At 36.2% G+C, this 22,126-nt stretch overlaps 1 protein-coding gene across 2 annotated transcripts in view; it reads left to right on the plus strand.

The window, feature by feature from the left end:
- Nucleotides 1-22,126, plus strand: part of MYOM1 (myomesin 1) — a 109,276-nt gene that overhangs the window by 69,990 nt on the left and 17,160 nt on the right. For both annotated transcript variants that reach the window (XM_036418951.2, XM_036418952.2), the window contains 8 exons: nt 4,288-4,402; nt 13,686-13,842; nt 14,412-14,518; nt 14,719-14,763; nt 17,320-17,456; nt 19,798-19,942; nt 21,107-21,166; nt 21,893-21,960. In XM_036418951.2, the coding sequence (XP_036274844.1) occupies nt 4,288-4,402; nt 13,686-13,842; nt 14,412-14,518; nt 14,719-14,763; nt 17,320-17,456; nt 19,798-19,942; nt 21,107-21,166; nt 21,893-21,960 (834 nt within the window). The remainder of the gene's footprint in view (nt 1-4,287; nt 4,403-13,685; nt 13,843-14,411; nt 14,519-14,718; nt 14,764-17,319; nt 17,457-19,797; nt 19,943-21,106; nt 21,167-21,892; nt 21,961-22,126) is intronic.

Here is a 22,126-nt window from a genome sequence, read left to right on the forward strand (position 1 = left end):
AATAAGTAGCATATTTATACACCAATAATGAACTATTATTAAGAAACTAAGAAAACAATCACATGTATAATTTTAAAAAGGAACTAAGAAAACAATCCCATATTGCATCAAAAATATACCCAGGAATAAATTTAACCAAAGATGTATAAGACCTGTACTTGGAAAATTATAAGATACTAAAGAAAGAAATTGAAGAAGATATAAATAAGTGAAGTCAAATACTCTGTTCATGAATAAGAATAATTGAGATTATTTTAATGTCCATATTACCCAAAGAAAGCAATCTATACATTCAATGCAATTCCTATAAAAATACCAATGACATATTTCACAAAAGTATAACAAATATTCTCAAAATGTATATGGAACCACAAAAAACCCCAAATAGTCTCAGCAATCTGGAGGGAAAAAAACAAAGTTGAAGATATCACATTACCTGATATCAAACTATTGTATACTATGAGACCATAATAATCAAAATAGCCTGGGATTGGCACAAAAAGAGGTACACAGATCAATGAAACAGAATATAGAGTCCAGAAATAAACCCATACGTCTGTGGTCAATTAATATTTGACAAAGAGGGCAAGAACATACAATGGGGTAAAGACAGTTAATAAATGATGTTGGAAAAATTGGACAGGTACATGCAAAAAAAAAAGAAAGAAAAAAAGAAATGAAGGAAGGAAGGAAGGAAGGAAGGAAGGAAGGAAGGAAGGAAGGAAGGAAGGGAAAGAAAAGCAACTACAGCCGAAACCAGTTTGGCTCAGTGGATAGAGCGTCAGCCTGTGGACTGAAAGGTCCCAGGTTCAGAGGCAGCTGATTGATGATTCTCTCTCATAGATGTTTCTAACTTTCTATCCCTCTCCTTTCCTCTCTGTAAAAAATCAATAAAATATATTTTTTAAAGAAAAGAAAAGCAACTACAGAATCTTCGTACACCATACAAGAAAAAACTCAAAATGGACTAATGACTTAAATGTGAGACTTGGAACCATAAAAATCTTAGAAGAAAACATAGACAGGAAAATCTCGTACATTTATACTTTCCCTGATATATTTCCTTGGGCAAGGGAAACAAAAGAAAAAATAAATAAATGGGACACTGAAACCAGTTTGGCTCAGTGGATAGAGTGTTGGTCTGCAGACTGAGAGGTCCCAGGTTCGATTCTGGTCAGGGGCATGTGTGTTGGTTGCAGGCACATCCCCAATGGGGGGTGTGCAGGAGGCAGCTAGTCGATGTTTCTCTCTCACCAATGTTTCTAGCTCTCTGTCCCTCTCCCTTCCTCTCTGTAAAAAGTCAATAAAATATATTAAAATAAATAAATAGATAAATAAATAAATAAATGGAATTACATCAAATTAAAATTTTTTTTGCACAGAAAAACAAACCAACAACAAAAAAGATAACCCATTGAATGAGAGAACACATTTATCAGTGATACATCTAATAAAGGATTAATATTCAAAATTTATAAAGAATTTATACAACTCAACACCGAGAAAACAAACAATCCAATTAAAAAAATTGGCAAAGGATCTCCAGAGAGGACATACAGGTGGCCAATAGACACATGAAAAGATGCTCCATGACACTAATCATCAGAGAAATGCAAATTAAAATCACAAGGAGATTACACCATTATACCAGTCAGAATGCTATCATCAATAAATCAACAAACAATAAATGTTGGTGGGGATGTGGATAAAAGGGAACCCTTGTGCACTGTTGGTTGGAATGCAGATTGGTGTAGCCACTGTGGAAAACAGTATGGAATTTCCTCAAAAAATTAAAAACGGAACTGTCTTATGACTCAGCAATTCCACTTCTGGGAATGTATCTGAAGAAATTCAAAACACTAACTCAAAAGAATATATGCACCCCTGTGTTCACTGCAGTGCGATTTACAATAGCCTTGTATTGGAAGAAGCCCAAGTGCCCATCAGTAGATAAGTGGATAAAAAAAAGCAGTGGTACATTTAGAAAATGAAATACTACGGTAAAAAAAAAAAAAAAAAAAAAAAAAAAAGAAAGAAAGAATCTTACATTTTGCAACAGCATGGATTGACCTGGAGCGTGTTATGCTAAGTGAAATAAGCTGGTTAGAGAAAGACAAATACCATATGATTTCACTTATATGTGTAATCTAATGAACAAAATAAGCAAACAAAAAATAGAAACAACAGTATATCAACAAGTAGACTGTCAAATTACAGCGGGGAGGGGAGGAAGATCTGGGAGAGATAATAGATCAACCGAAGGACTTTTATACATGCATATAAGTACAACCAATGGACACAAAACTCTGGGGAGGGAGGGGATGTGTGGGAGGGAAAGAGGGGGGCAAAAAAAAATCAATAAAATATATTTTAAAAATAATAATAATAAAAAAAATAAAGCTTCTCACAGGATTCCAATGAACTGCAATTTTGAAAGCCACTATACATGAACATTTCTATCTCTGGAGTTGATTTAGGATCACCTGCTTCAGAGTCATCCTGGGAAGATTATTGGAAATGTAAATTGCTGGCCTTTATCCAAGACCTAATAATAAGTTTAAATTTCTGGGAGGCAGGAATCAATAGTTTCCATTTTAAACAATCTTCCCAAGTTATCCTTATAAACATTACAGTGTAAGAATTTATAGTGCAATACATAATTCCATGTCTTCAGCTTCTTTTGCATCTCTTCCTAAAATTTAATTTTGTCTTTGGTGCAATTAAGTGAATTCAGTAAATTTCATTGACTGAGACAGCTGAAAAGGTCACATTGTATATTTTACTAAACATAATTACAATATTAAATGGGATTTTCATTTCCTCCATTAATAGTCAACAAATGATCTATAAAGGAATTCATTCAAGATGAGTAATAAAATATACCCAGTAGGTTTTTATTCTTTAAAATAATTAAAAGACATTTTAAAGGGTGAGGTTAGGGGTTTCAGTATGTGAATATATTTAACTTTCCAAATTATTATCTCATGTAGTTAAAAACAATTTCTGAAAATAAGTTTGTGAAAGAAGTAAAAATAAAGCTCATTGTGACATTTAAACCATAAAACAAAGGCCAAATTTAGCAGATTACCTGGATGTTGCTGAACACATGGGTGTTTTACATCTGAATTTTTTTCATACAGATGTGTTATGAACATATTAATCTAGTCATCATATTGTATCAAGTTGCAAGATTGCTAAAATGGCCTACTTATTTAACTAAAGCACTTTTAAAAATATCTATTTTCCACAGAATACTATAAACACTTCAAAATAATTTCCAAAGCAAAGATGATCTAAAGACTTTGAGAATATTATTATCATAATTATTTTATGTTACTATTTATAATTATAGTCTCAAACCATCTATAGGCAAAGTGTCCCCTCTAGTTTGCCTGGGAGACCAGAAGTTTGATCGCTTGCTATGACATGCACTGACCACCAGGAGCAGCGCAGAATGAAGAAAGGCCCAGGCTAGCAGCCAGAAGGCCCCAATGAGCCCTGATCACCTGCAAGGCCTAGGGACCCTATCCGTGCAATAATTTCATGTACTAGGGCCTCTCTAATATGTTCTTATGAGTTTTTAGCACATTTAAAAATACAAATGAGCTCTCCCAAGAAAATGCTTACTCCTTCAATAGTAACTTCAGATTTATACGTTCAAAGATGTATCTTACAATCCTACTGCCAATATCTCCCTCCTTTCAGCATATATATTGGAAAAATAGAACTCCCAAAGACATGTGATCATCAATAAACTATTTTAGCCCCTAAAAAAAAAAAAAAAAAAAAAAAAAAAAAAAAAAAAGAAAGAAACAGACTCATAGATATAGAAAACAGACTGTCAGCCATCAGAGGGTAGAAGGGTTTGGGATCTGGGTGAAAAAGGAAAAAGGATTAAGAAAACAAAACAAAAACAAAACACTCATAAACATAAACATAGACAACAATATGGTGATTACCACAGGGAAAGGGGTACGGGGAGGAGGTAGAAGAAGGCAAAGGGGGAAAATGGTGATGGAAAGAGACAACTTTGGATGGAAAACACACAATACAATATATAGATGATGTATTATAGAATTGTATACTTGAAGCCTATATAATTTATTAACCAATCATAAATTCAATACAATTTTTTTTCAAAAGAAAGAAAAAACTTTGTGTATAATTGATCCATGCAATTCAAATCTGTGTAGTTCAAGGGTCAACTAGAAATTGTTATTACAGAGGAAGAGCACTTATGTTTAAGTGACACAAAGTTCCCATTGTATTCATACCTGTTTCTTCCAGGTGCAAGGCCTCCAGGAGGGTGTCAGCTATGTGTTCCGTGTCCGAGCCATGAACCAGGCAGGTGTTGGCAAGCCATCCGACCTTGCTGGGCCTGTTGTGGCAGAAACTCGACCAGGTGGGCTTGTGCTCTTTCATGAAAATTAATCTCACTGTGTAAGATACCAAAGTAACATTCAACCTAACTTTCTATGCTTTCCCTAGTTTTCAAAATCATCAATATATGGGTATTTGCATAGTTGATAAGTATGACCTTAGGCATGATAGTCATTTACCACATCATAGGAGCCTCAGGACAGGGGTAAGTCAGGTTTGAGATGGTCCAGGGCTATTCTGGTTCATTACTAAAAACAGGGGTGTTCTTGGTCAAATGATGAGTCCTGGACTGACTGTTTGAAGCATACATTCCTGGGACATTATCCCTATTATACCATGGTCATATAAAGTCCACAAGAATATTTTTCCAATCATAGGGAAAGCTAGAACGGCAGTTGGCAGTCACAATCCTTAAACAAATGCAAGTTTTTAAATTAGCTTAAACCAAGGGTCAGCAAACTTTTCTTGTGAAGGATCAGATAGTAAATATTTTTTACTCTATGGCCACCTGGTTCCTGTTGCAATATTCAAAGCAGCCATAGACAATGCATAAACTAGTGAGCATGAATATGTTAAAAAAAAAAAACTTTCTTGTGCACATTATATACATTATATAATGCAATGTATTATATGCATTGTGAAATTTGAATTTTCAATAATTTTACATGTCTTGGAATATTAATCTTCTTTTGATTTTTTTTCCAACTGTTTAAAAATGTAAAAATCATGGTTAGCTTGCAGGCCATAAAAAAGAGGCAATGGGCCAGATTTAGCCTACAGGCCATAGCTTGCTGACCCCTGGGTTAAACTAACAGCAGGCCTGGATGAATGATCTATAGTAGGGGTGTTGAACTCAATCAGAGAAGGGGCCAAAATCTAAAATCCAGCCTAAATCGCGGGCCGAATGGTTTACTGAACAGTCATAAACTGTCATTGTGATGGAAACGCAGCCGAGTGCAGTGATGACAGCGCGGTGCGGGCCACATTGCAAGGCCTGGCGGGACGGATTTGGCCCGCGGGCCTTGTGTTTGACACATGTGATCTATAGAGTTGAGGCAGCCCTCACTTCACAGTTTTAAGAGAGGTCATGATTAGACTAGGCAAGACAATCTTTCCCTTTTTTATGGAAACAAAGTTTATAGTGTTCAGTGTGCAAATAGTTTCAAATCAATATATAATAATTTGCTTTCTCACTTAACCTCTATCACTTTTCAAAGTTGTATATTTCAGTTCATTAAAGTTGCATAAGAGAAAGCACTAGAAATGAGAGAGGATAAAAAAAATATTGACCAGTTATTTAAAATTTATATTCATTCTAGCCAAGCAGTTCCACTTTAATTTATCCCTATTTTCAGACTGAAATAAAGAGCAGATAAATAATGTCGTATTTATTTTTGTGATGAGAAAACAATGTAAACACAGAAAACTCTGCTCTCACTTTGTTATGTGGAGAATACATCAAATGTACCCTTTGAGGAAATATTTGTCTCTTCCATTCTATTATTCATAACCTGCTTTTAATTATTCTTATAACTTCTCTCTAGTGTTAGGTGGGACAGAAGTGACCTTCTTATAACAAAGTGTGTAAGTGCTGGTGAGAGTGCCATACCTCCCTAAGTCCCCTTTGCAAAATTTCATGAGAAAACAGGAAAAATGCTAGGAACATATATGCCAGGTAAAAGGTAACACACAAAGACCCCAGCACACATATTCCTATAGAAATCAGATCCTTCACGTGCCAACTATGAGAAAATATAAGGTGGCAAATGGACATATAAAAGGACCCAACTGCAGAGTCTACCCCTGTAAGTATAACATTTAGACTACTATAAAAGTAAACTCTTAATCTAGTCCTGTGTAAACTAAACTCTTAATCTAGTCACTTTAAGCACTGGAATCCAAATCTGATTGGTTGAAGAAAGCTTAAATTGATTTATTATTTTCTTATCAATAGCCTCAGAGTGGTAGGTGACTACAGATGCCATAATGAAGCCTTCACTATGAAAATTTTACCACCAAGAAAGGATCTGCTGGTAGGCTCCTGGGTAGAGTTTAGTTTCATTGATTTGGAATAGGCACCAAAAGTCATTTTGGTGTGGCCATTCCATTCCCAGAATATAACCTCAAACCACAAATACAGACATTATCACATAACAGCACCAGATTAACCCCACTTGGGAACCACTGGATCCCAGCCTAGAAAAGAATCTTGGGTGCACAAAGTCAAAATGTTTTGCCATAAAGGAGCACCAAGACCCAGGAGACATTTGGACTTGTTCCATATGCAGCAGGCACATTCATTCTTGCAACATGTGTTTTTTGAGATGCTGTGTGGGCACCAGAAGTAGAGTAATGTGACATTTGTCATGCTTATTAGGCTTATGATCTGGTGGAAAACCCAGAGTTTATAACAAGCTGCAGTGAGAGCTAGATAGATGTTCATAAAATATTTCCCATAGCTGAAAAAGGCCATGAGCTAGGTATTAAAGTTTTATAACTCCTTGTAAAAATTTATATGTAGCATAAGGATGTCTGTATTTATTAATTTTGTTAAATGCTAATATGTTACTTTTAACAAGATATTTATTTTATGTTAGATGGATGAGAAGGAGGTGGGGAGTATGTTATCAATTTCAAGATTTGTGATGTAAAACCCATATTGTTATTTCAGAACGACTTCTTTTGGAATGCATTATTAACATTTCTGATAGAAAATAAAGCTTATCATGTAACAGCAAACCTTTAATACATCTAACAGGACACCTCATGTGTAATTTGAATTCCACTTAAAAGTTAACCTAATCCACTGGGGTTTGTAGGATCACAGGTCTCCCTTTGATGTCAACAAAGATGCCAGTAGAAATAGCTCAGCCACTGCCACAAAGTCTGATCTAATGAGGATCTAGAAAATGAATGGACTAAGTGTGCCACGCTCTACAAATAAATCTATTAGCTAAAAAATACCTATAAGAAGAATAAGCTGAAAACTAGTGTACATTTGTTAGTACAAAAAAGGCACTTCTATTCTTGATATTTGATATTTATCAAACCGTATCTGGGTTGATTGCATCAGGCCTGGGGTGAGATGGAGATGGAAGCAAGGTGAGCCAGATCAAACGGGAGATAAGAAACAGACCTGCCAAGGTGTGGCAGGTGATCTGGAGGGCAACAAATAACTGGCAGTACAGGCTACAGCTATTCTTAGCAGAGAAACAGCATGGGCAGGAGGCTTCAGGTGATGCGCAAAAGAACCCAGACACAAGGCAGCGTCCCAAGCAGAAACTGATGACTGGAAATTAGGATGTGGTCACCGAGAGCAAGGCAGGTTAGAAGAGCACAGCACCAGATGACATAATGATCTGGGATTGGGTTGACATCCCACTAACCAATCCCAGTTTCTAAAAACTGGTTAGTCATGTAATCTGGTAGGGTTGAGAATGTAAATGTGTGCTCAATGGCTGAATGGTGGTCTTGAAGGATTCTGAAGGAGGAATCCAGACTTACTATTAAAGATTAGGTCAGCTGATTTAGAAAACTGCACTTGTATTTGCTTAATCACTGGTCTCTTCCATCCATTAAAACAATACGTCCCAACCTTGGCTGTGCGTTAGAAGCATGCCAAATACTTTCTGAAAATACTGCCTGCGTTCCAGACTCCATTCCAGGCCATTATTATTATCAGAGTCTCCAGGACTGAGCCTGGGCATGGTTTCATTTCTGTTTGTTTGCTTGTTTGTTTAGTCCCTTGGGTAATTATAGGTTGAAACTCATTTGTAAACTATGGCCTCCTTCAAAATAGAAACTTGCTTTACTCTCTGTATGCTGAGAGCCTATACCTGGTGTATAGTAGTCACTTATTAAATGAAAAACTAATGAATGACTGCCATGTTTAGGCCAGTGAGTGTGACTCCATTTTGAAGCCACAGAATATGTACTGAACCCTAGATACCTTGTAGTGAACACCCTGGCCATGAAGCTGGGAGAGAAGCTGGGAGAGAAGCATCAACAGGGGCTGCGTATGGAAGTAAAGTGAGGGGTCAGCCAGCAGTCCTCATCTTAAATATAGGGGAGCCCAGCATTACTTGTAACTGATTACATTAATTCACTTTTTTTTCTTAAGCATTTATAAAAAGAACAATTCATTTGAATAGTGTATTACTAGTATATATCTTTTGTAAAATTGCAGTAGAATTTTTTTGCCCACTCCTCATCCAGTACCCCTTTATTTAAGGAATTTTACTAATTAACGTCTCTGAGATTTTAATATGTGGAAAATTGGCCTTTCCACATTAACATATACACTGTCTTTATTAAATAAAGAGAAATCTACAATCCAACATACCTTTCCTTTTTCAGATACAAAAAATTCTGAGCTCATTTAAAAAAATTTTAGTCTACTTTTAAATTTTCTAAGAAATGTCTTTTTGTTTTAAACTCTTCTCATTTATTCTTTGTTGTTCCAAGTAGTTTTAAAGTAATTCCAAAAATATTCAGCCTGCAGGAAAGGTCTACCTTTTTTCCAAATGCAACTCCAATTTCTCATTCTAGGTATTATTGTAAAATACTTGGTCTACTGAGTCACTCTTTAAAAACATCTTTATTGCCCCGTCAGCGTGGCTTAGTGATTGTGTGTCGACCTATGAACCCAGAGGTTATAGCTCAATTCCTGGTCAGGGCATATGCCTGGGTTTTGGGCTACATCCACAGTAGGGGGGCATGCAGGAGGCAGCCAATCAATGATTCTCTCTAATCACATTGATGTTTCTCTCTCCCCCTCTCCCTTCCTCTCTGAAATCAATAAAAATGTATTTTTTTTAAAATAACACCTTTATTCAAATAACTATATTAACAAATTAATTAAAACTTAATAACCGCCGAAACTGGTTTGGCTCAGTGGATAGAGTGCTGCCCTGCGGACTGAAAGGTCCCAGGTTCGATTCCGGTCAGGGGCATGTACCTTGGTTGTGGGCACATCCCCGGTAGGGGGTGTGCAAGAGGCAGCTGGTTGATGTTTCTCACCGACATTTCTAGCTCTCTATCCCTCTCTCCTTCTCCCTGTAGAAACTCAATTAAATATATTTTAAAAATATATATTTTTTTAAAAAACAAAAACATAATAACAGAACTCTTTGAATTTGAAAAGCCTATTTAAAGAGTCTGATAGCATCAGCATTGTAATTAGTGTGACAAATAAGCAACTAGCTTGTAGCATTGACCATTTTTAAGACAATAATCTGATAACATTGTCTTATGTTTACACAGAGATACTATAGAAACGGCATTCTTTCTCTATAATACAGTATTAAGTTATTCTGACTAAACATTATTTTCTAATGAGAATTGTTGGAGTTCAAGAAATATGCTTAAATAACTAATATTGCAATTATTTTCAGTAAATTTGATTTTTCAAACTTTTGAGATTCTGATTATATAATTTTTATTTTATTTTTTAAATATATTTTATTGTTTTTTTTGTACAGAGAGGAAGGGAGAGAGATAGAGAGTTAGAAACATCGATCAGTTGCCTCTTGCACACTCCCTATTGGGAGTATGCCCGCAACCAAGGTACATGCCCTTGACCGGAATCGAACCCGGGACCTTTCAGTCCCCAAGCCGACGCTCTATCCATTGAGCCAAACCGGTCCCCGCTGATTATATAATTTTTAGAATGATATTTTCTGCCAGTTTGTGGCAGGATAGTAAGAAGCTAGAAAAATTCCTGGGCAAGTACAATGGGAAAACTGAGACCAGAAAATTAAACAGGGCCAAACAGTTTGGAGAGCTTACAGCCAGCTTGTGAATCAAAAGACCTTATCTTCCCCAACCAAGGACACTTGAGAGCAAATGGTTTATACCTCTCCTCCCTAACCAGATAATACATAGCTTAAATCAACCTGTTCTGGGAAAATAGAGAACAAAGATCCAATTAATGACATTTGTGCCAGCGAAACCCAAGGACAAATATCACTTGGGGAATGTTAGGCAGGCAGGATACATAGCTGCTAGGGCAGCAAAGTGGAGAAGGAGGGAAGAAGCGGGAATTTTATCTCACCTACTAAGCAAAAAACTCAGCCGTCTTAGGACGAGAGAGCCAGAAGTATGAACAAACATTCCAAGATAAGCCCCAACAATGCAGAAGAGAACTTTGAAACCTAGTCTGCTACCCTAGATATCTGGCAGGAGACTTTAGTTTAAAACCTATAGAAGGAAGGGTGTAAGACCCCTTGAACCTCCGCAGGAGGGCACACTCAGACTAGCTGAGTTGCCCACTTGTGCTTTATGTCGAGTATATTTTTAATAAATTAGTTTGCTTTGCTTCTTTAATAAATTCACTTACTTTGCTTCGATGCTGCTTTATGTCATTCGCCTAAATTCCTTCTCATGGGAGTGACAAGGCCATAGAGAACCGGAGAGCCCTCCACACACACTCAGGGAGCTGTCAAAGAGAACAAACTTTGATTCTAAGTACAAAATTAAGTAGGAAAACCACTGTCACTAGAATTTTTTTCTTTATTGCTACTTTCATTTTATCTTTCAAAATTTTGCATTTACACTCAAGCTTTATTAAAACAAGTTCCAATAAAATAAATGTTGCAATTCTAAACTGACATTTTTCTTTTAAATCTGTTTTTCCAATCTAATCCCTGGCACATATACACATGGAAAATATGGGGGTGGGGGTGGGGGAAAATCCCTACCTTTGTAGAATTTAACTTTATACTCGATAAAATAACCAGTGAAGCTTTTTGAAAAGAGAAAATCTAATGAAATATTCATGATAACAAGTATTTTATTTTTAAAACTGAAGTGTCAAAAATAGTTTAAATAAATCAACCGATAGCACCCATTAGAGCCACAATTAGAGCATAAATTGAAGAAATATTCATACCTCTCTTTCCGATCCACTATATTGTCTACAATGTGCTGATTTGACCTAATTGATCAAGAGAAGCTTCACAGTTGAGAAGAACTCTCTTATGAGTTGACATTACATTTAATTCCTACTTCTTTTGACTCTCCTAGTAATCACTTATTTTTAAATTACAAATTTTAATCTAAAACTTGCTATAATGTCTTTGGGCCTGCTAATTTTTTAATTTTCTGTCTCCTCTCCTGCTGTCATGTTCCTTATTCTCAGTGTGCCTGCTAATAGCATCTTACTTCTCTCTCTTTTGGGAGTTTAATCTTCTGAGAGAAGCCAACCAATGAGGCTTGCTAGAATCATCTCAAGCTATAATAAGTATAGATTCCAAGTCTACGGAGTTCTCCAGTGAGTTTCCAGAAATACTACTATGTGTGGACTTTGTCACATCAACACTAGCTCTTAGAGGCTTGTTTTCCTTACTTTTTCATTTTGGACACTATTGCAGATGGGTGAAGTATTAGAGCGCAAAGGTTATATATGGAATTCAGAGAAAGGCTAAGCCAATTAAATTGTTTCTAGTTTTTGTTTTGTGACTCCTTTGCCAGAAAAGTCAAATGTTTGACATAATATAAATCAAGATTCTTAATTTAAGCAATATTTTTTTTCTGTTGTAAACTTATGGCATACCTCTAATATAATAAACAGCAATCATATGGGTGATTCACACTTCCTTTAAAAGGGATTACAGATAAACAATGAATGATTAACATGAACGATTGCGGTGCCTTATAATGGGCTTTATACACATAGCAAGAAAGGTTTAGATAACTTCCATTGCTTTCTTTCCCTCTTCAAAACAATACAAATATACAGAATGTTTCTGATTTACATTCTCTCTGTGACTCAGTCATGTTAACTGTTTATTATAACTGCCTAAACCTCAACATACTTCGGTGTTAGTCTTTTCTTAAGTTTTAAGTACAGTACCTGTTCATTATTTGATATATTGTACAACAGTGGTTTGTAAGGGTGTTATTAGGAATAGAAGTTATTACTAGGAATAGGAGTTATTTGTGTGTTATTGGGAATAGAAGTAACACATGGTCTGCACTGTCCAATGGAGTAGACACAGCCCCTTAAAAGTAATACATGGTAGGTTTTTCACGTAGGAAATAATTCTTTGCCCTAACCAGTTTGGCTTAGTGGATAGAGTGTTGGCCTGTGGACTGAAAGGTCCCAGGTTCATTTCTGGTCAAGGGCATGTACCTTGATTGTGGGCACATCCCAGTAGGGGATGTGCAGGTGGCAGTTGGTCAATGTTTATCTCTCATCGATGTTTCTAAGTCTCTATCTTTCTCTCTTCTTCCCTGTAAAAAAAAAAAAAAATCAATAAAATATGTTTTTTAAAAGGGAAATAATTCTTTAATTGATCATTATTTCCTTTTACCCATATGACCAAATATAAAAATAACCCAGTTTTTTTTTAAGTAATTTTTAAAATCTCCTAGAACTAGTCTTCCCTAAGCTTCCCATCTGTTAAAAATCACTTTTTAGACATTTATAATTGAAGCACACACTGCCATCAACACGGACAGTGTGTTATTAGATCAACTGCCAGGCTTATTGGCCTCATGTCACTGCTTACTATTTGGGAACTCATATTTTTTTGGCCTTCCCCTCAATGACATTTTGCAATTTTCCCCCCTGACAGTGCGGTTATCTTATGATACAGTATAAAGAGAAACCCTTCCATCCCTTGGGAAGTATCTATTGGAAAAAAGTTTGTGCTTTTAAAAAATGAAGTTGCATCTTTTGAGAATAAATATAATATATTTTTCTTGATACATGGAAATACATCAAGTTTAGATTGGTAATTGAATGCATGTCAATTTAAAAGGAGCATTTTACTTTTCAAACTGAATCTAGATGTAGATCTAAACACTTTATATGCTGTACAAACTCTCTTTGAATTGCTATATTACATACAGGTGCAGTTTAGTATAACTTTAAAAAAATAAAAGAACTCAAAACATGAACAGAATTGTTTTCTTTTAAATTCTAAATGCCAATCTTGAAACATATGGCTCTCTTAAAATTTGTTTCCATTTAAATTTCCATACAATTTTATAACAGTCATTTCTAGGTTGCTGTTGTTTCCATCCAGAAGGGCATTTTTAGATTGAGTTATGGTTGCCTGATCAGCAGAACAAGTTTTCATATATTTCTCCATTTTTAAATGGTCTACAAAATTTGAATAGTTGACTATAGACAATTCTTAGCACCTCCAATTTCTCCCCTTCAATTTCTCTTTGGTTTTCTTATCTCTTATCTATCCTTTACTGATGATGAGTTGGATATGCCAAGGATATATCAAGGAATTCTTGGTTGATTTTTACCAGAAAGTATCAGTGCCTCTTTTTTCTTTTTCTTTTTCTTCTAGGAACCAAAGAGCTTGTTGTAAGTGTGAATGATGATGGAATAATTTCCTTGATCTTTGAATGTGATCAGATGTCTCCAAATTCTGAGTTTATCTGGTCCAAAGATTATGTAGCCACCGAGGACTCGACACGTTTAGAAGTTGAAAGCAAAGGCAACAAGTACGGACTGTTTCAGTTATAATCATGGGTTTCCTTTTCATAATAAGAGGCTGAAGTAGGCTCTTTGCTTTCCATTTCAAATAGTATTAAGTGATGAATCACAAATATTTTATATCTGGCATGTAATATAAAAAGTAATAATCAGCCAAAACCGGTCAGTGGATAGAGCGTCGGCCTGTGGACTGAAAGGTCCCAGGTTCAAATCCGGTCGAGGGCATGTACCTTAGTTGCGGGCACATCCCCAGTGGGGGGTGTGCAGGAGGCAGCTGATCGATGTTCCTCTCTCATCAATGTTTCTAACTCTCTATCCCTCTCCCTTCCTCTCTGCAAAAACAAACAAACAAACAAAAAACAACAACAATAAAAAATATATATTTTTTAAAGGTAATAATCAGTATAAACTTTAAAAAATAACAAACCTTGCCCTGGCTGGTGTTGCTAAGTGGTTAGAGTGTCAGCCCATGCACCAAAGGAAGGGAGTAGCAGGTGCAAATACCTGGAAACAATGCAGGAGCAAGTCCCTGGATGCCGCATGGATTCCTTTCTTACAAAAATATTCTGTTCTTAAGGACAAAACTGACCTTCAAAGAACTGGGGATGGAAGACTTGGGCATTTACTCCTGTGATGTAACAGACACTGACGGAATAGCAGCAAGCTACTTGATAGATGAGGAAGGTAAGGTTAAAGCCAGTTCATTCACAAGTCCAAACTACTTTGTTTGTTTTGTTTTTTGTTTTTTGTGTTTTTACCTTTTTAAATTAGATTATCATCTGTGTACATATTCCAACCTACTTTGAGTTCTCAATGATTCTCAATCATCAAGTGATGTTTGGTTTAGTAACTTAAGGTTTAATTGTTCTCTTTTCTCCCTACAGAGTTGAAACGTTTACTTGTTCTCAGCCAAGAGCACAAGTTCCCAAGTAAGTGTCCACAATACTTTCACAGAGTTTAGCAATCCTACTAGGTGGCGACTTCTGGAATAGGGCAGATAACAGCTCTGACAGGAGTAAGAGAAGAGGCTCTTGAGAACAAATAATGGAACATACATTGGTAATTACAGATGCACTTTATAGAAGTGCTGCTCTTCTCTTCGTTCTCAAGAGCTGAAGAGAATACTAGCATAGGAACTATATTTCATGCTCTGTTTCATAGAGAAGTGGCAGATTACATAGGCATAACAGCTGTGTAATTAGGTTCTCTTTTTGCCTACACATTTTAGAATTTTTGGATACATTAATTCCTGTGTCTTTTAGGCAAGTTAATATCCTAAGCAAATTTAATGTTGGCACTTAATAGAAGAATCATACCTCTAAGTACAGATCTTACCTGCCTATCATTTTAAACTCCTGAAAAATATGACTTGGTCAGAAAAAGAATTTCTCTGGACTAACTACAAACCTTTCAATAAAACATTTTCCACAGAAAAGATTAAATTTCACATTTGACACCTAAAAGAAGAGAAAGAAGTCTGAAATGACACTCGGAAAGTTCCACTGGCCTGATAAGGTCTCTTGTCATAGGTACCTGTTGACCAAAGTAGGTACTTATCCAGAAAGTTACACCCTAGTGTTTGAGAAAACAAATAGAAAGGTATTTCATATACTCACTCTTTTACATCACTATTTTTTTAACTCATTAATCACTAGACTATATTTCATTCACTGCTATGGGAGTTTCAGAACCCAGGAAACTATACTATAACCCCAGATTATAGACAAAACTTTGTGTTTGTATATGTGTATTTTTCTAGGGAGAGGCTGTATAGCTTTTCTGAAATTCTCAAAATGAGACTGTGATTTTTTAAATCAATTTCCGGGTATCTCTTTCATCCCTAAGGAATGATTGATGATGCAGACTTTTGAATTCCAAGGGAGAACCATTTCTCTTCTGTATGCTTAGTCACCATAAAACTGGAAACATAAGCCAAAACCGGTTTGGCTCAGTGGATAGAGCATTGGCCTGCGGACTCAAAGGTCCTGGGTTCGAATCCGGTCATGAGCATGTACCTTGGTTGTGGGCACATCCCTAGTGACGGGTGTGCAGGAGGCAGCTGATCGATGTTCCTCTCTCATCGATGTTTCTAATTTTCTATCCCTCTCCCTTCCTCTCTGTAAAAAATCAATAAAATATATATTTTTAAAAACAACTGGAAACATAATACCATGAATGGTGTCTTAACAATTACATATATTTTAAAATTGTATGGAAGGTAGAGGTTTGGTCTGAGCCTCCTTTTAGCTTTGTGTTGGAACAACCAAATTTTATAGTGAATATAGAAGTGCAAATGGAAGGTATCCCTTAAAGCTTGGAAAGGGTGGTTTTAAGATAAAATCAAATAAACATTAATATACATTTGATGCAAGTTTAAGAAGCTTATAATTGAAAATGTAGCAGTGCTACATAAAATTCTGAGATAGGTCTAAGGGTGATGATTTCTCCTAAAGGAAGTAGAAGGACTACTAAACTTTGAGAAACAACCATGCTTTTCCACAAAGTATGCCCTGGAGCCACCTCTGGTACAGAACGATTGGCTGAAGGAGGCTTTTAGAGAAAACCTTCACTTTACAGGAAATTTAGAAACTAGTTTTAAGAGCTGTCAGCCAACTTTTAAAATTTCACCCAGACTCAAATGGCTTAAGTGGTACAGATATAAATCAGAGATACGTGGTTCTTTCACTTCTTTGTGAAGTAATCCATGTGCTATTTTAATGTAGCTTCTCAATAGTGACTCACTATTTGCCGCTGAAAATTTTTTGCTTGGTTTGAGAACTTAAATGAACTGGTATTGCATGGGGGTAGATATGGTTTAAATGACAAGCTAGTTCATCTATATATGTAATTTAATATATATAATTAAAATTAATTCTTTTTAAATTTTATTTTTAAAAACATTTTTAAGAACCTCCAGAGGGAGATAAATTGTTGAAAAAAAATCAAACTGAAGTCCTTTCCAAATATTTTGAAGTAACTCTGAGATGGGGGAAAAGGAGAATATCTTGGCTAATTAGGACTTTCAGCTCAATTTCATTCATTTATAAATGAGTTGAATGAGGCCCAGATATGCAAAATGGCCTGCCTAACCTCACAGCTTGTTAGTAGCTGACGTTGGAGTGGGCTCCAGCTCTCCTGGGGCCAGCCCAAGACTCTTTTCATTGCACTTTGTCAAAGCCACAGAAGAAAGTCACAAAGGTTAACTGAAGGACCTCAGGGTGCAAGTTCACCCTCTGCATTTTTACCGTGGAGACATCTGCGACTCACAGGAGGCAGACGACTTGCCCAGAGTGACCGTCAGAATTAGAACCCAGGTCTTCCATCCTTCTGTGCCGGGCTTTCCCTCCAACGCCCGCACTGCCGCCAGGCCTTTCAAGAAGCAAGACGCTCCATTGCCATTGCCATGGAGTATTTTTTCACCTGTTGGAAAAATCTGTGTCAATAAAATTGGTTACCGACATAATTGTTATTTCTATTTGTCATAGCGGTCGCAGTTAAATCAGATTTGGCAGTTGAAATTTTGGAGAAAGGTCAGGTCCGGTTTTGGATGCAGGCTGAGAAGCTGTCTGGCAATGCCAAAGTCAACTACGTATTTAATGAAAAGGAAGTTTTTGAAGGGCCGGTAGGTTTTCCACTTCCAGATTTCTAAGCATACTATTATAGAATGTGCTGGGGGAGCCTATGAGAATGCAGGTAAGTTGTTATGAAAACCACTCGGTGTGGGGTGGGGAATCTAAATTTTCTCTAAAAATGCAGAGATAAAACATAAATTGATTGTCTCATACTATCCAAACTGGAGCACTTTTGAGAATGAAAGAGGGTACTGGTAATTTTTCCCAGGACGAGAGTCATAAAACAAAACCATTCCCAGCAAATCAGGAAGTTTAATCACCCATGAAATAGAGCTTCTCGGCAGAGGAGCCAGCACCCTGATCTGAACTCACATGCTCACATCAGAACCCCCAGCAGGGATTTGGTTCTTTATGTGGAGGAAATGGCCTCTATTGTTCCAATGGCTCAGAAAAAAAACAAAAACAAAAAACTGCAGTAAAATATATTTATTGCTTTTCTGGTTAAAAAGGTAATACATCCTTATTGTAAAAAACTTTAAAGACTTAGAAAGAGCAAGACACAAATTTTTGCAACTTTTTTATGTACATATTGGTATGTATTTTTTTATCTTTTCCTATACATCTGTGTGTATATGCTCATTCGTATCTTATTTATATAGGCGATTGTGTATATCTATTAATTCGCTTTTAACGTAAGCATAGTTTCCATAGAAAGAATGACAACATTTGTGCTTTCTTCATCCTCTCCAGACATCAGTAGAGCCAGGACCTGGCCAGTGCCTGGTGGGACTGAAGGACGTGGGTTTAGGGCCCCTGGCTCTCATCTATGTTACCGTGGTATAAATGGGAGACTGAAAAGACAGGGGAGAGATATGGTTTGTGGCCACTATTATCAACCTATTCTCCTTTGATTAAGATAGGTTTGTGAAAGATTTGAGGGGTCATTAGGGAGGGAAAGAATGAGTGACATTATGAGTAGATGGGTATGCATTTTATTCCTTTTCAACTCATACAGTAATTATGTGTAGATATGGGTCCGCTATGGCCCATCTCCGCCCTGTTTTCAAATGTTCTCGTAAACTGCTGCGATCACCACCTGGCCAGTGGAAAGGAATGAAAAAATTTGTTGACATCACTCTATGTCACCAGAGCCAATGAGGGAACAATTGTGCACATGTGTGCAGAGACCCACTCCCTGTCATGTGCTCACATGCTTACATGTTGCTGCATGCACACACAGTTTATTGTCATTGCAATAGGCTGTAATCATACTGTTTTATTGGGTGGAAAATACCTTAGGTCAGGTTTTCTAGAAGGAGATTCTGCAGTAGTGTTTCTCTTTCAAGAAGAGTAGAGAGTAAGAGAAACAAGGGAGACAAAAGCTAAGCAAAAAAAGTGGTCTCAGTTGGAGAATGGCTTCCTCGGGGGAGGCTCCAGGACCTGAATTGCACCACAGAGTTGATCCCAGACCTGAGTCTTCATTCTGTAGCACTTTATAGAAAAACACATCAATTCAGATTCATCATGGAACTTGTACTGGTATGTCTGAGAGCTAAGATTTACCTTTATACTGGAAAAAATAGCTGCCCAAGCAACAGGATAAAATAAGCATAGTCTAACAGGGTAATTTCATTAGGAGAAAATGGACTTCAAATGCTTTGGAAGCATTTTTTTTCCTCATATTAATTTAGCACATTCTTATTCATTGCCTGCTACATACCATGCATGTGCTAGATAGTAGGGATATAGCAATAATGAGACAAACAGTTCCCTCATACTACCTATAATTAATTTTGCATTATTCTGATAATTAAAACAAAGGCAATCTGGAATGTAAATGGAAATCTAAGAACAACTTTTTTTATTCATATGATTTATTAGATGTCTCTATAATTAACAGAGGATAATTATATTTGGAGAAGATGTTGGACTTTTTAATTAATTAATTAATCATTCTTCATTTTTATTGTTGACACTTGTGAATGTTCCCATTCCCCCCACCCCCCTCCACTCCCCCTTCCCTCTGGCCAACACCACACTGTTGTCTGTGACCATGGGTTATGCATATATGTTTTTTATGACAGAAGGTGAAGGGATTAGCTAAAAACAACTTTTGGATAACATTTTGTGGCTTGGGATAACAAAACTCTATTTATATTTAAAAATTAAATTTCAGTCTTTTAGTAATCATTTCTGGTTATGGTCATATATATTCCACATAATATTTTATCCTTCCTGGGCACAAAATTTTGAAAATGTGCTCATCTAAAAAAAGTGTTAACAAGAAATTTTATTAAAATTATGATTCTTTGGAGTTTGTATTTCTTTTATCAGGCTTATTGTCATCATATCTACCTCATTGATTTCTCTTTTTTCCTTTTCACATTTAAGAAATATAAGATGCATTTTGACCGAAACACTGGTATAATTGAAATGTTCATGGACAAGCTCCTGGATGAGGATGAGGGAACATATACTTTCCAGCTTCAAGATGGAAGAGCAACTGGCCATTCTACTCTTGTCCTCATTGGAGATGGTAAGACTTCTGTGAAATGTTAAGTATTAACTGGAAGACTTTGCTGCACCCTTTAATGAAAATGGCACAAAAGTGGTTCTGTGGAAGATAGTAGGAATTGTTCTTGTTTGAATTCCCTTGCTTGAAATACAATTCTCAGCTAATACTTTCCATAGTATTTCATTACATGTAAGTGAAAGTTAATTTAAAAGGATACCAAATTTATCCCTGACCTACAGGCAGAACTATATATTATGGGAACCCCTTTCACGTCCCACGTGGTTCAGAGTTCCAGTTCTGGAGAAGGGCCACATGCAAACTAAAGAGACTAGAAGAAATTTTATTTGGTGATATGGGGGGCCAGGCGGGAGACCACCTCTAGTGGGAGGACTGCCACTAGGCTCTGGTCTTGCTATCCCTTTTATTGAGACTATGGGATACACCTGTTACCCTTAAGCAGGTTTGAGATACACTCATAGCCCTTAGGTAATAAGTGAATTATTATATCAGTAAGGATTTACATGATTACAAGATGGGGAAGTTGCCTCAGTTACCATTGTCTCAATTATAGATAGGGAGTGGTTGGCTCTGACTTTTCAGAGCTTCAAGGTTGACCAGCCTTTTACATCTTTCTATTAGTGAGACAATGATCGGTTTCCGGCAGTATATAAATTATCTCTTCTATAAACAAATATTTACTACTAAAAGTAGTAAAGTGAAGGACATTGCAATACAATCAAGATTGTGTATGTGTCTCAGAAACAAACTGTGATACTATCTTATGATGTGTGTTTACCTTAAATTACTTAAATTAAGAAGAAAAATATGCAAAAGTAGAGCATACCTCATTATTAATCATACATCAGATTGTATATCAGCTACTATAAACCACTGTGGGAACCATCAAGATTTAAAATGTGGCATTTAACAAAGCAATGGAAGGGTGGCCTGCTCTCTTCACTTCCAATATTCAGTACTATTTCACTATTTCCTCGCTTCATGACCTTGAACAAATTGCTTAACCTTTCCAAGCCTATTTTGTTATCTATGAAGACTGAAGATGAGTCAAGTGTCCATGATGTATGAATGTTATAATAATGAACATAAATCACTTATCACAGTGACTGTCATGCTCATTTATACCACTCCACTTAGTTTCTTACTTTCTTGTTTTTCAATTTTTAGTTTATAAAAATCTCCAGAAAGAAGCTGAATTCCAGAGACAAGAATGGATCAGGAAACAAGGTAAAAACAGTCAGTGAGTCAAGAAATAGCTTCAGTTTCTTGAACAAAATATTCCAAGATTATTCATACAACAAATTAAAATGAATGTTACTACTTATGTTAATAAGGCTACAAGAAAAAATGATTGAAAATTTTATCACTTAAAATATTTAAAAACTAAATCTTGATTTAAAAAAAATTCACTTTAAGTATAAATCACATTAGAATTTAAGAATGAGCTTTGATGGTTGGGAGCATCAAAAGGTTGCAGGTTCAATTCCTGGTCAGGGCAAATGCCTGTGTTGTGGTTATGATCCTGGTCAGGTGAGTACAGGAGGCAACTAATTAATGTTTCTCTCACACATTCAGGTTTCTCTCTCTGCTTTCCTTCCTGTCTCTCTAAATCACATGTGTCAAACACAAGGCCCGCGGGCCAAATCCGTCCCGCCAGGCCTTGCAATGTGGCCCGCACCGCGCTGTCATCACTGCACTCCGCTGCGTTTCCATCACAATGACAGTTTATGACTGTTCAGTAAACCATTCGGCCCGCGATTTAGGCTGGATTTTAGATTTTGGCCCCTTCTCTGATTGAGTTTGACACCCCTACTCTAAATAAATAAATAAACAAATAAATAAATAAATAAATACATCGTTGGGTGAAGATTTAAAATAAAATAAAAAAGAATGAGCTTTGATTTTGCTTTCATGACTAATAGAGAGATCACTGATATTATTAATATTTTCTAGGTCCACATTTTGCTGAGTATTTGAGCTGGGAAGTGACTGGCGAATGTAATGTACTATTGAAGTGTAAGGTAAGAAATAGATAAATTTTTAACATTTGAGACAAGGGAAACAAAGATAAAATAAAATGTGAGAAGAGGAAGATCAACTTTTCAACTCCTCCATGATAAGCAACACATCCTTACTGTTGAATGTTACTGCAATTGTAAGAAATTACAATTTGTAGGAAAAATTTAA

The sequence above is a fragment of the Pipistrellus kuhlii genome, unplaced genomic scaffold (genome assembly GCF_014108245.1).
Source record: "Pipistrellus kuhlii isolate mPipKuh1 unplaced genomic scaffold, mPipKuh1.p scaffold_m20_p_6, whole genome shotgun sequence".
Lineage (NCBI taxonomy): Eukaryota > Metazoa > Chordata > Mammalia > Chiroptera > Vespertilionidae > Pipistrellus > Pipistrellus kuhlii.